Genomic DNA, 14,265 nt, shown 5'->3' on the forward strand with positions numbered 1-14,265 from the left:
GGATGAATCGAAAAAAAAATCTTTATTGGTTCTACCTCCTCTTTTTTATGAAGAGAATGAATCTTTTTATCGAAGGATCATAAAAAAATGGGTCCGGACCTCTTGCGGGAATGATTTGGAAGATCCAAAGCCAAAAATAGTGGTCTTTGCTAGCAAGAACATAATGGAGGCAGTCAATCAATATAGATTGATCCGCCGAAATCTGATTCAAATCCAATATAGCATCTATGGGTACATAAGAAATGTATTAAATCGATTGATTAAAAAGAATCGATTCGATCGCAACTTCGAATATGGAATTCAAAGATATCAAATAGGAAATGAGACTCTGAATCATAGAACGATAATGAAATACACGATCAACCAACATTTATCAAATTTGAAAAAGAGTCAGAAGAGATTTCTGAGCAGAATAGCCATTTTCAAGTAGTGTTCGATCGATTACGTATTAATCAATATTCGATTGATTGTTCTGAGGTTATCGACAAAAAAGATTTGTCTAAGTCACTTTGTTTCTTTTTGTCCAAGTTACTTCTTTTTTTGTCCAAATTTCTTCTCTTTTTGTCTAACTCACTTCCTTTTTTCTTTGTGAGTTTCGGGAGTATCCCCATTCATAGGTCCGAGATCCACATCTATGAATTGAAAGGTCCGAGTGATCCACTCTGTAATCAGTTGTTAGAATCAATAGGTCTTCAAATCGTTCATTTGAAAAAAAGGAAACCCTTCTTATTGGATGACCATGATACTTCCCAAAAATCGAAATTCTTGATCAATGGAGAAACAATATCACCATTTTTGTTCAAGAAGATACCAAAGTGGATGATTGACTCATTCCATACTAGAAAGAATCGAAGGAAATCTTTTGATAACACGGATTCCTATTTCTCAATGATATCCCACGATCAAGACAATTGGCTGAATCCCGTGAAACCATTTCATAGAAGTTCATTGATATCCTCTTTTTATAAAGCAAATCGACTTCGATTCTTGAATAATCGATATCACTTCTTCTATTGTAACAACAAATTACCTTTTTATGTGGATTATGTGGAAAAGGCCTGTATCAATAATTATGATTTTACGTGTGGACAATTCCTCAATATCTTATTCATTCGCAACAACATTTTTTCTTTGTGTGACGGTAAAAAAAAACATGCTTTTTTGGAGAGAGGTACTATTTCACCAATCGAGTCACAGGTATCTAACATATTGATACCTAACGATTTTCCGCAAAGTGATGACGAAGGGTATAACTTGTACAAATATTTCCATTTTCCAATTCGATCCGATCCATTCGTTCGTAGAGCTATTTACTCGATCGCAGACATTTCTGGAACACCTCTAACAGAGGGACAAAGAGTCCATTTTGAAAGAACTTATTGTCAACCTCGTTCAGATATGAATCTACCTGATTCAGAAGGGAAGAACTTGCATCAGTATCTCAATTTCAATTCAAATATGGGTTTGATTCACACTCCATGTTCTGAGAAATATTTAACATCCGAAAAGAGGAAAAAACGGAGTCCTTGTCTAAAAAAAAATGGAATCGGATAAGTGAGATTTCGAGTAAGTGTTTACATAATCTTCTTCTGTCTGAGGAAATTCTTCATCGAAATAATGAGTCACCATTGATATCGACACATTTGAGATCGCTAAATGTTCAGGAGTTCCTCTATTTAATCCTTTTCCTTATTCTTGTTGCTGGATATCTCGTTCGTACACACCTTCTCTTTGTTTCTCGAGTCTCTAGTGAGTTACAGACAGAGTTCGAAAAGGTCAAATCTTTGATGATTCCATCATACATGATTGAGTTGCGAAAACTTCTGGATAGGTATCCTACATCTGAACTGAATTCTTTCTGGTTAAGGAATCTCTTTCTAGTTGCTCTGGAACAATTAGGAGATTCTCTAGAAGAAATACGGAGTTCTGCTTCTGGCGGCAACATGCTATGGGGTGGTGGTCCCGCTTATGGGTCAAATCAAGACGTTCTAAGAAGAAATATTGGAATCTCGTCGATCTCATAAGTATTATACCAAATCCCATCAATCGAATCGTTTTTTCGAGAAATACGAGACATCTAAGTCATACAAGTCAAGCGATTTATTCCTTGATAAGAAAAAAAAACGTGAATGGTGATTGGATTGATGCATTTAGTATGTATGTTGGTACATAGGATGTACCGAGTCTCTGGCCAGTAGACAGTTTGCCTGCGGGCGTTGACTTCCACTGGATAGGTCTCCGAGAGGGAGTTCCAGTTGACCTAGGGTCGTGGTGTGTGATCCGGATAGAAGCACACTAGGAAGTCTCGGGTGTATATGGATGGAGGGGTGCCTTGGTTGGATGTTCTAGGAACACGCCTTGGTTGAGACCCGTAGGCTTATATGCCGAGCCATTAGGCAGGACGTTGCGTGGTATTGGCATCGACCATTCCAGCTTCGTCGTATTTTGTATCCCTATGTTCCCCAGTTTCTCTAAATCCCTTGCTTTATCCCATTTTCAAGATGTTATTTTATGTTATTTATATGCATTAAAGTGAGCCATTGGGCAGAGTATACTCTGGAACCTCTGGGTTACTGAGATATATTCGTATATCTCACCCCGTCTTGGGGGCTTTATTTTAGGAGGTAGCTGTGGTGCAGGAGCGGCGGGCAAGAAGCCCGTAGGATGACTAGATGGGGTATTTTATCTTTTTCATTTTGATGGCCACTGGCAATGTTGTCAAACTCGAGTTTCTACGTAGAAACGGAAAGGGGTGGTAGAAACGTAAAACGTAGAAACGATACGAAACGTAAAGTTTCTACTTTCTACTACTTAAGGTCCAGATACAAAATTATAAATATGCATGTAAAAAAAATATTACATAATGAACATGTGTGTTGAACTACTTATCTATCTAAAAAGGAAAATTAGTTTTGATAACCAAGTATCAAAATTATAAACAGTGATAACTAACAAATAATGGATATCCAATATGCTCTAATTGCTTCATACACTGCAGATTTTGGATCATCGCTCATTAGGATATAATTTCACTTCTTTCAATGCACACAATGATCCAAAAACACAAAACGATTCTCATAACATATCTTATAATAGAATTGTAGCTTTATAAGACATAATTATAAAACACATATATCCAAACAAAAAGATATCAGGATACTATGCATATGATTTGGGGAAAACAAAAATTAGGTTTTTATTTTTATTTTCTTTTTTGTAAATCTTTTTTTTTAATTTTTTTTCGTCTCAAGTAAAAACTGTCAAAACAGTAAAAACGTAAGTTTTTATCGTTTTTACACGGCATTTTTACCAAGGACAGTTTTTACTTGCGTTTTAACACGCATCACTCTAGTAAAAACGTAAAAACGTAAGATTTTACGTTTTTACACTAGTTTTTGACAACAATGGCCACTGGGCTAGTTTAGACTTAGGGCATGAACATTTCATATGTTTGTAGGAGGAGATTCATAGTCATATTTGTTTATGTCATTTTGCCTAAGTCTAGTTGTATTTAGATTATGTCATTTTGAGGTTTCTTTATCATGTATTATTTGGAGATTAAAGTTGTAATTGTAATATGTCATGGGAAGCCTTGTAAATTATACATGAGTTGATGTAACTATGAAGTATATGTAATATGATGGAAGGGCTTTAGGCCTATTTTAGGATTATGATTATGTGTATGATTAGCAAATGCATGCAATTGGACTTTGATGATTGAAACGTGTTAAGTATTAATAAAGGAAGCAATGTGATGCGTATTGTATAATTAATATAAATTGTGATGGGTTGTAAGTGCCCCAAGGCATTGTTGGTCCTTGTGTGTGTGCCACCCGATGATTATTATGTACATTTGAGGTCTTAGATCACATTGGCAAATTTGGGGATTTTTGTAAAAATAAAGGAAACTCTGCCCGTACCCTTCTTATTCACATGAAGGTTCCTCTTCACTTCTAGGCGGATGTTGTACTAGCCTCTTGTTTTCTCATCAATCGCATGCCTTCCTCTGTGCTTAACAATGACATTCCCTATAAACTATTGTTTTCAGATGCTCCTCTTTATCCTCTATCTCCACATGTTTTTGGTTGTACCTATTTTGTTCATGATCTCACTCCTGGTAAGGACAAGTTAACATCCAAAGCTTTTAAGTGTATTTTTCTTGGTTATGCTCGTCTTCAAAAGGGTTATCGTTGTTATTCTCCTGATCTTAAGCGTTAAATTGTTTCTGCTGATGCCACTTTTTTTGATCAACAACCCTTTCATTCTAACCATCTATGTTGTCACAGGTTGATCAGGTTCTTCCTGTTCCCTTTCTTGACTTGTCTTTACCAACTTCAGGTGACTCTCTTCCAGAGAAAAGTGCCTCCATCCTTGAGGATCGTTCTTTTCTCACCTACCAGGGTTGTCAAAAAGTGCCTCCTATGGACTTGACCCTGGATGACTCATCGCCTTCTCCTGTCACCTCTTTCCTTCCGGCTCCTACACCAGAGGCTCTTCCCATTATCCAAAGAAAAGGTATATGTACTACTCATAACCCTTATCCTCTCTATACCTTTTTAAACTATGACCGTCTTACTATTTCTCATTTCACCTATGTTTCTAGTTTTTCTTCTGTTTCTATTCCTAAGACCACAGGTGAAGTACTTTCCCATCCAGGGTGGCGCCAAGCGATGCTTGATGAGATGATTGCTCTTCATTCCATCGACACTTGGGATCTTGTTCCTGCTCCTCCGAGGAAGTCTATTATTGGTTGTCGGTGGGTCTTTAATTTCAAGGTTGGGCCTGATGGCCATGTTGATCGTCTCAAGGCGCGCCTGCCAATGGTTTTACTCAGATTTTTGGTCTTGACTATAGTGACACTTTCTCTCCTGTTGCTAAGATGGCGTCTGTCCGTATGTTTCTTGCCCTCGCTGCTGTTTGTCACTGGCCACTCCTTCAACTAGACATTAAAAATGTTTTTCTTCATAGTGATTTACAAGAAGAGGTTTACATGGAGCAACCACCTGGGTTTGTTGCTCAGGGGGAGTCTTGGAAGGTATGCAGACTTCATAAGTCCTTATATGGCCTCAAACAGTCTCCTCGGGTATAGTTCAGCCGTTTCAGTTCTGCTGTTCAGGCTTTTGGCTTAATCCGCAATAAGGTTGATCATTCTGTGTTTTATAGGTTCACATCTCCTGACAAGTGCATATATTTGTTAGTCTATGTTGATGACATTATTCTCATTGGAAGTGATCAAACTGGGATTCACCAGTTAGAATAGTATTTGTTTAGTCAATTTCAAACAAAGGATCTTGGTAAGCTTCGTTACTTCTTAGGGATTTAAGTGACACAGTCTAGACAGGGAATTTCTATCTGTCAAAGGAAATGCCTTGGATATCCTAGAGGAGACTGGTATGTTGGGGTGTAAGCCAGTTGATACATTCATGGATCCTACTATCAAATTACTACCCGGACATGGAGAGCCATAATCTGATCCTGGACGTTATCGGAGGTTGATTGGGAAGCTTAATTATCTCACTGTGACTAGGCCGGACATTTCTTTTGTTGTTAGTGTGGCTAATCAGTTCCTTGATTATCCTTGTGATTCTCATTGGGATGTTGCTGTGAGGATCCTCTGGTACATCAAAGGAGCACCAGGGAAAGACTTATTACATTCAGATAAGGGAAATACAGAATTTGTGGTTATTCAGATGTCGATTGGGCAGGATCACCCTCGAATAGGCGCTTTACTTCAGGCTATTGTGTCTTCTTTGGAGGAAACCTGATTTTTTGGAAAAGTAAGAAACAAACTGTTGTTGCCTGCTCTAGTGTAGAGGCCAAGTATTGTGCAATGGGAGTTGCTACCTTCGAGCTAATCTGGTTAAAACAGTTGATTCGGGAGCTCCATCTTTGTGAACAAAAGCAGCCCATGACACTCATTTGTGACAATCAAGTTGCACTACATATATGATCTAATCCTGTATTTGATGAGAGAACCAAACATATAGAAATCTATTGTCATTTCATTCGAGAAAAGATTCAGTCAGGAGAAATCAAAACGGCATTTGCCAACTCCAATAATCAACTCACGGATGTCTTCACTAAAGCTCTTAGAGATCCTTGGGTTGAATACATTTGTGGCAAGCTAGGTGCTTACAATATATACACACCAGCTTGAGGGGGAGTGTTAGAGTAGTTGTTAGAATAGTTCAGTGTATATAATAGAATAGTCCTACATCTTGTGGGCTTAGCCCATTAAGTCTTTTAGTCTCTTTAAATGAAGAGATCTTGCACATTGTAACACAATTATTCAATATACCATTATTCAATCTCAAGTATATTAAAGTTGCTTACTTTAAAAGAGGATATTGTGGAAAGTTCTCTATTTCAAAAACTATTAAGGACTAAAAGTTTTAGTTAAAAATTTCTATACTATGCTCAATTTAACCTTTTTTATTGTTGCAGGAGCGGTGGAAGCATGTGAAAAACAAAGTGCTATTTTCATATCTTATAGAGCATGTGAAGCACAATGTGTTGCAGTTTGATGGAAAATTTTACTTGCAAGGTGTTGGTATTCCCCAAGGAGGCGTTTTGTCAGCTTTGCTTTGCTCCTTATATTACGGACATTTGGAGAGACATGCAATATTTCCATTTCTTGAAAAAACACTTGAATCTGGCAGTTGCAAAGAGACTAATGTTGTGCACACTAACAGTGATGATAAAGTCTCATCTCCATGTTACATGCTTATGCGATTTATTGATGATTTCCTTTTTATATCAACCTCAAAGAAGCAGGCAACTAGCTTTTTCTCCAGGCTGCAAAGAGGATTTCGTGGTTACAACTGCTACATGAATGAGAAAAAGTTTGGTGCAAACTTTGATGTAGAACAGATATCAGGTTCCCAATTGAACAGGGTTTATGTGGGTGAAGATGGTTCCACATCATTTCTTCGATGGAGTGGACTTCTTATCAATTCCTCCACTATGGAAATTCAGGCTGACTACACAAAGTTAATATCTTTTCAAATCTTTTTGATTCATCATGTTATTAGCATTTATATTGTGCCGATACTTCAAAAAACCTGAAGTGTCGTGTCCGACACTCCCTAACACTTCTCGACTGATGGTACCGTCAGATGACAGCAGAAAATTAAACAACAAACACAAGAAATACTTCTATTACTCAATCATCCATGGGAGATTAAGTCCTATTACAGACTCCATGACAAATTAGGAAAATAGAGCATCAACTGGCTCTTAACGATTTATACAGACACCAAAGCTACACCAAACCTTCATAAAAATAGTAATGCAGTAATACAACCCAAAGCAACAATCTACTACTAACATGGAATTACTAGACTCGTACGAATTCACATAGACTCCATGACTACTACCCAACTGATAGATGATCCTCTCCCTCCAGAGAATTACCCGCTTCCTCTTGAGACTACCTCAAGAATTCAGCAGCTAAGCACCACACTCAGCAGCTCCACTCCCTTCACTCTCAATATTTTTGCGCCCCTCTTTCTCTGTGTATAACTGCCTTATAACATTTTCTCCCACTTCCTCTTCTCCATTCTTAGCACTCCACGTGGCTTCTCCTATAACAAACTTTCCTTCCTCATTGCCCTTTACTATTATATTACCATTTTCCCCAATCAGTCGGGCTTTCCTCTTCCTGTGATATACCTTGTCAAATGGGCTTAAGGGCCCAACATCGACACTCTGACACTCAAAGGTTCGAGTCAATGGGAAAGAAATTTTTTGCTGTGGAATTTTTAATACTGTGAATGAGGATTAGACTCACACTCAAAGGGTGTGACCACACCTTGAAAGATAAAAAAGAAAAAGAAAAAAGAATAGAACAGTTCAATGTTAAAGCATTAAAACAAGTGAAAGAAACAAAATGTCAAAAACAGGAGAAAATTAACTCCATACAGGTCTCCACTCTCTCTGTAAATTCAATAGGTTTTTGCCTTCGTATTTGAATTGTAAATCTGATAGACTGAGTTAGCTGGATGCATACTATGCTTGTTTGTCTTTAAAATAATGATTTCTACACATGCTAAAATGATATGTTAGGATTTAACCATCAAGTTTCCTGTTAGGGCTGTTCAGATGCAATGTGAGAGTACTTTGGAATGACTTATTTTAGTTTATGCATGATTGAATTTCAATTGGTATTCTGTTGATCTGTTCTTGACAGGACTAGGACCTCTGGGGAGGGGTTAATTAGAATCAACTATGGAATAGGAATAATTTTAGAAATCTACAGACTCTCCCCTATCCTGCAACTATGGTTTGGTGGTTGAGATGTTCATTCTTGATTTTAAGATAATTGTCTCAGACAAATTGCTACTGAACAGTGTTCAGATGCATAATGTTTATTCGATTGTTTACCTGTAATCATAAATGGAACTCCACATTATTTGAAGTTGTCATCTGAATCTTATGTACATTTCTGTAAGCTATTTGGAATTAAGTATCAAATCTTTTTTAGGTTCTTTTCCTGGATTAAGTAGTTCCATATGCCAAACAGGTACTTGAATAACCATTTAAGCTCGACACTTACTGTTTGCTGGCAAGGTAAACCAGGCAATCATCTGAAGGAGAAGCTGTGTTTCTTTCTAAGACCTAAATGCCATCCTATATTCTTCGATTCAAATATCAATTCAGCAGCTGTTGTCAGATTAAATATTTATCAAGTATTTCTGTTATGTGCAATGAAATTCCATTGTTATATTCGTGAGCTATCATTCGTCTGCAAACTTCACAAAAGATATATCTCAGACATTATTCAGAGATCTTTGAGGTATGGACAACTGGTATGACCTATGCAGTTTCTCATTTTTTATTTGATTTTAACTTTTCTTATTAAATTAACGCATACGTAAGGTCCCAATCAAATGATTATGTATTACTTTCCGAATACTTCAATTATTGGAATTATAACCATTAGTCAATTATGTTTGCTTTCATGGTCAACTGCCAGATATTTGTACCTGCTGATAAAGAAAAGGATGCATTCCATGCGTCTTGCTTCTGAGATCAAGCCAATTCTTAAGTTGGAGAGGGAAGAAGTGGAATGGCTTGGGTTTCATGCTTACATACAAGTACTAAGGAGAAAGGAATCACGTCACAAGGAGTTGCTGGCAGTTTTGAGGTCAAAGTTGTTATTACATAGAATGTCTGGGAGTGTGTCACCTGAACTGAAGTATGCAATTGATGCCAAAAATTCTTCTGTGCTTTGGGGCATCAAGTATTAGTTGCCAAAGGTAAGTACTGATGATTGAACTTGTTCTTTCTTTGTATTGAAATATTTGATGGTGAGGTACTTCTACCACATTGTCCCACCCGCACGGTGGGGGATATTGCAATATTTTACACCTGGGGCCATTTTTGCAAAAACAAATTTGATCACTAATTATGTAAATAAAATTATTGCGGAAATGAGTAACTTTTTTTTCAAAAACTTGTAATATTTTTCATTCCACGTGAATTACAAGTTTTTGGCAAAAGTTAAATACTTCCCCAGCAAATATTCAACAATTAGTGATCATATATATAACCTAATGATGCTGAAAATCGTAGTGTTATAAAGAGAATATTTGCGAAGACAGGAATAGTACGCATAATTTGCGAGTTATAAAGAGCTTTTTGTTTTTGAGCCCCTAACATTGCAATCAGGGAGAAGAGTTCATCTCATATCAACTTCAAGAATGGAAAAAATATAATGACAAGATTTAAATGGTTTAGTCCTTTAAATGTTGAATACTTGCAAGTTTACCTACATTCTTTTGCTTTCTAATTTTATATCAAATGCAAATGATTCTATCCTATTCTTGTATAATGTAAACCAGGTGTACAAATGGAAAATGGGGAAGAGAAAAGGTACAAAATTTAACATGGTTCAACCTGCAGACACTGGTGAAAGAGAAAATCCTGTATAATAAATGTAGACTACAAAGAATATGTCAGGTCACACCATGGGCGTATGTCATATACTCAAACAAATATAAGCCATTTTATACTTATATCACCCATGGTGTTTTGTTTTCAAACATTTGTGATATGTTGAGCACTATTAATACTTCTGATCTTCATGTTTCAATTGTAAAGACTTGGTGGTGACTAGAACTTGTAACCAGATGGCATAACGGGTTGAACCTGACAGTCAACCTGTCAACTTGCCAAAACAGGGCAGTTTGGGTCGTGTATTTCAATCCACCAATCCAAATAACTTGCCTATATACGGAGTGGGTTGAAATGTGTAACACCCTGTTCTAGAACCGGATTGTTATCATTACGTACAGCATTAAGCGCAGTTACAATCACATTGGTTCAATTAGAAAACCGGATAAAATTTTCCTTTTAAATAAGCCGAATTTAAAATAACCAAATGCGTGATCATAACCATATTTGCTTTGCAGAATAGTGAGACTAAGCTTAGTATCATATTCCCATTTTATTAGACAATACGTCGTTAAATGTCTTCCTCTCTTAAAATTACTAAATTATTTAAACACTTCCTTTATGCTTCCCAACCTCCTACTATGTTATAGGATTTTTCATTAGCTACGCGTGGGTTCAAACCGCGCTCAAATCGGAGCACCGTAGCTCAAGTTATGACTATTTGCATAAACTAGGTTGGTACTGTCTCGGTATGCGCGCCCGAGCGCTCGAATGGGCGCTCGAGCGCCCGCTGCGAAGCATTTTGGTCATCATCAGGTCTTTCCGGGCGCTTGGGCGGTTGTCTGCGCGCTTGAGCGCCCAAATGTGCGCTTGAGCGCCAAAAGTTAGGGACCTTCACTCATTTTCACGCATATAGCGCGCTTGAGCTACGGAGCTCCGATTTGAGCGCGGCTTGAACCCACGCGTAGTTAATGAAAAATCCTATAACATAGTAGGAGGTTGGGAAGCATAAAGGAAGTGTTTAAATAATTTAGTAATTTTAAGAGAGGAAGACATTTAACGACGTATTGTCTAATAAAATGGGAATATGATACTAAGCTTAGTCTCACTATTCCGCAAAGCAAATATGGTTATGATCACGCATTTGATTATTTTAAATTCGGCTTGTTTAAAAGGAAAAATTTATCCGTTTTTCTAATTGAACCGATGTGATTGTAACTGCGCTTAATGCCGTACGTAATGATAACAAACCGGTTCTAGAACGGGGTGTTACATTTTAATGGTATCAGAGCAGGGCCTCTCATCCAGTACGGTGTGGTTTGAGGACGAACCAGACAGAACCTGGTGGGCATGTAACATCCTGAGCGCTGACGAGGGCGGGGAGTGATCGCCGGTGTAAAAAGGCACGGACAAGGAGCGGCTCCTGACAGGCTTCCAGCGGGGGGTTACATGTATGAATGAATCAAATCGACACCCGAAAGAGAGAGATTCCAAAGGCTGTGCAGGTATAAGACTGCACAGTTTGGATAACTTATAAGAATTAATTGGTACTACTTATGCTAACAAGATGCATCTGCTTTTCGGTAGCCCGGAACGGAAGAACTCCATAGTTAAGCGTGCTTGACTTGGGGCAATTCTGGGATGGGTGACCTCCTGGCAAGTTTTCCCGAGAAGTGTGCGAATGAGGAAAAAGCACACTGAAAAGTCTCGTGTTAGTATGTGCGGATAGTCATTGATTCTTGAAGCGGCCAAACGTTACAAAATGGGTTATAGAGGTCAGATTAACCCGCATGTAATTTTAAAAAAAAATTATATACTAAATGTTAGATTATGACTTGATTGGTCAAATATAAATGGCTATTATGTTGGACAAAGTCTTTTCTTTTCGGGTCATAATATTATTATATTACTGTAAATATTATTTTTTATTTAGTTTTGATTTAAATTAATACAACATCAAAGAAGCTAGTTTGTTTTTTGACTATACAAGTCAATTGATACTTATAAAATCCTAGTTACAGGATGTAATGATGTGTTCATTTGCAAATATTTAGATATTTTATGTCATTATTTTGCTATATAATGACACTAAAATTATTAATTAATCTTAAGATATTATTTGTATAGTTATATTAAATAAAATTATTGGTTTAAATCATTCTTTTTTTCTTTAACTGATTGCTAGATGCTTGTTATATACTGTAGATATATTTAGATGTTAGAGATTAGAAATAAAAGATCACTAATATATTTAAATATTTTAATTTTAAGTGGGTTGACCTGTCATCCCACCTCATCAATGGCGGGTTAAAGGTGGGGTGGGGAGAGTCGGGGCAGGTTGGCTTATTTTGCCTGTCTAGAATTTATGCCAACTTCTATGAAAAAGTTTCACGGAACTTTAATTACAAATTTGTGAGGAAACTGGGAAGATACTGAGAGCTAGAACCATCAACATGATCTGTCATTGAATATTTGCAGCTTAAGGGGAAAAAAAAAAGAAAAATATGTATTCTATTGATATTATTTAACATGACATGTCATGTGAGAAGATCTTAACAATCAGTGAACAAATCAACAGTGATAATGTTTTCTCTCTTTCTTCATTACTATTGATTCACCTTTGTATGGTTAGGGTCTTCTCACATTACATGGTCATATCAAATAACACACAGAGGATCCACTACCATACAATAGTGTCATAATACCTTCATATTGCTTCCTCTTCTAGTGTTTAAACAAAATCAGAGTAACTCGATGTACCAAAATAATCAGAGCAATTCATGAAATATTGTTTTCGCATCTGGTGTGTAAGGCTTTGTTTGGGAGTTTAGAGGGGAAGAAAATGAAGGGGATCTAAAGGAGAAGGAGGGAAAATGAAAGGTATTCATTTCCCTTGTTTGGGAGTTAAAAATATGGTAACAGAGAAATATAAAGGTATAATAAGATATTTTTATAATTTTACCCTTTCTAAAAAAATTAATATAGTTACTATATTTACAAATAAAATTAAATTTAAAATTTCTAAAAAAATTAATTATTTACTTTTCACACTACTAAAAATATCATATTTTGATGGAATTTTTTCGTTGTAAATGATGAAAATTTCGACGAAAAGTACTTTTTTTTCGTTGAAATGCGCTTCATCCAAAGGTGACAGAATTTAGTATCCGATGAAATTTTTTACGGAAATAAATTTACATCAAAATTTTCGACGAAAAATAGTGCATCGCAAATCTTGCTTTTCTGTCGAAGAATAAAGCGTTAACATAATATTTATTTAATGAACTCCGTTGAAATTTTCACACGGATTGATGAAATAGGATAATTGGAGGGAAATGATAATTATTGAACTAAGTCAATTTTTATTGAAAAATGAAAATAGTGCGGGTACCGCGATAGAAACAGCGGGTATTTAAAAATACCCAAAACTTAAATTAAATTGGTGAGAATTACTCCATAAAATTTATAAGACATTGTAGTTTGAAATTAATAGAGAGTTGAGCAGGTGCATTGTATGAGCCTTTACCGGTTGAATTAAGTGAGTTTATCCTAAATAGGAAAACTAACACTCTTACTCTCATTTCTCTAATTTTCCTATGTAGAACACTCTTCACACTTAGCATTTTTCTCTCTTCTTCTTCAAGAAACAACTCCATTTCTCCATGAACCAAAGCTTTCACCTTTCATCACCTCCTCCCTTCTTGATGACATTAAACACTTGAAAGCTAGCATCTTCTAAGAAAAAGAATTGTTCTTGGAGTGCCATAGTTGCTGCCTTGTAAGGTTGGAGGGCTGGAGTCATTTACACAACCATCATGGAACCACCTTAAAGAAGAAATGACCAACAAATACCAAGGGATTTGCATGTTCATGGTTGGACGGAGGTTGGGTGTGGCAAGCCTTGAAGATTTTTCCTTTTTCTGTTTTAGAAGCTTTGGGTACATGTCTCAACATTTTCTCTTGAGTTTCTAACAAAAAGATTGAGTATTGGACATGTAAAATGAGTAAACATGATAACTTGGTGACTACTAGCATGAAAATACCTAAAAACTCAAGCTTGGACCTTTGTTGATGGTAAAAATGGAACCTTGATGGATATCTTCGCGTAGAAGGCAAACCTGCACTTACATGGCCAAATATCCAGATATGGATACCCGGATATGCACTTGTAAATATCTGGATATGTCCCGACAAATATGCGGATATTGCCCTGTTTTCGAGTTTTCTGTTGTATTGCTCGGACAAAACCCTTTTTATTGGTATAGGACATTTAATTGAACAATAGGGAGCTTTGTAAAATGAATTTAAGTCAGAACCTATGAGATTAAGTGCTTGTGGCTTTGGAAAAAGCCTAAAGCGTGGAAAACGAAA

At 36.6% G+C, this 14,265-nt stretch overlaps 1 protein-coding gene across 1 annotated transcript in view; it reads left to right on the plus strand.

The window, feature by feature from the left end:
• Positions 1 to 10,122, plus strand: part of LOC133297746 (telomerase reverse transcriptase) — a 41,393-nt gene extending 31,271 nt beyond the window's left edge. Inside the window, exons 10-13 of the mRNA XM_061496960.1 lie at positions 6,445 to 6,989; positions 8,522 to 8,794; positions 8,975 to 9,257; positions 9,843 to 10,122. Coding sequence (XP_061352944.1) covers positions 6,445 to 6,989; positions 8,522 to 8,794; positions 8,975 to 9,248 — 1,092 coding nt within the window. The 3' untranslated portion in view covers positions 9,249 to 9,257; positions 9,843 to 10,122. The remainder of the gene's footprint in view (positions 1 to 6,444; positions 6,990 to 8,521; positions 8,795 to 8,974; positions 9,258 to 9,842) is intronic.
• The last annotated feature ends 4,143 nt before the right edge of the window (positions 10,123 to 14,265 follow it).

The sequence above is a fragment of the Gastrolobium bilobum genome, unplaced genomic scaffold, assembly GCF_033153095.1.
Source record: "Gastrolobium bilobum isolate Gb01-03AN ecotype WA unplaced genomic scaffold, APGP_CSIRO_Gbil_v1 utg73160, whole genome shotgun sequence".
Classification (NCBI taxonomy): domain Eukaryota; kingdom Viridiplantae; phylum Streptophyta; class Magnoliopsida; order Fabales; family Fabaceae; genus Gastrolobium; species Gastrolobium bilobum.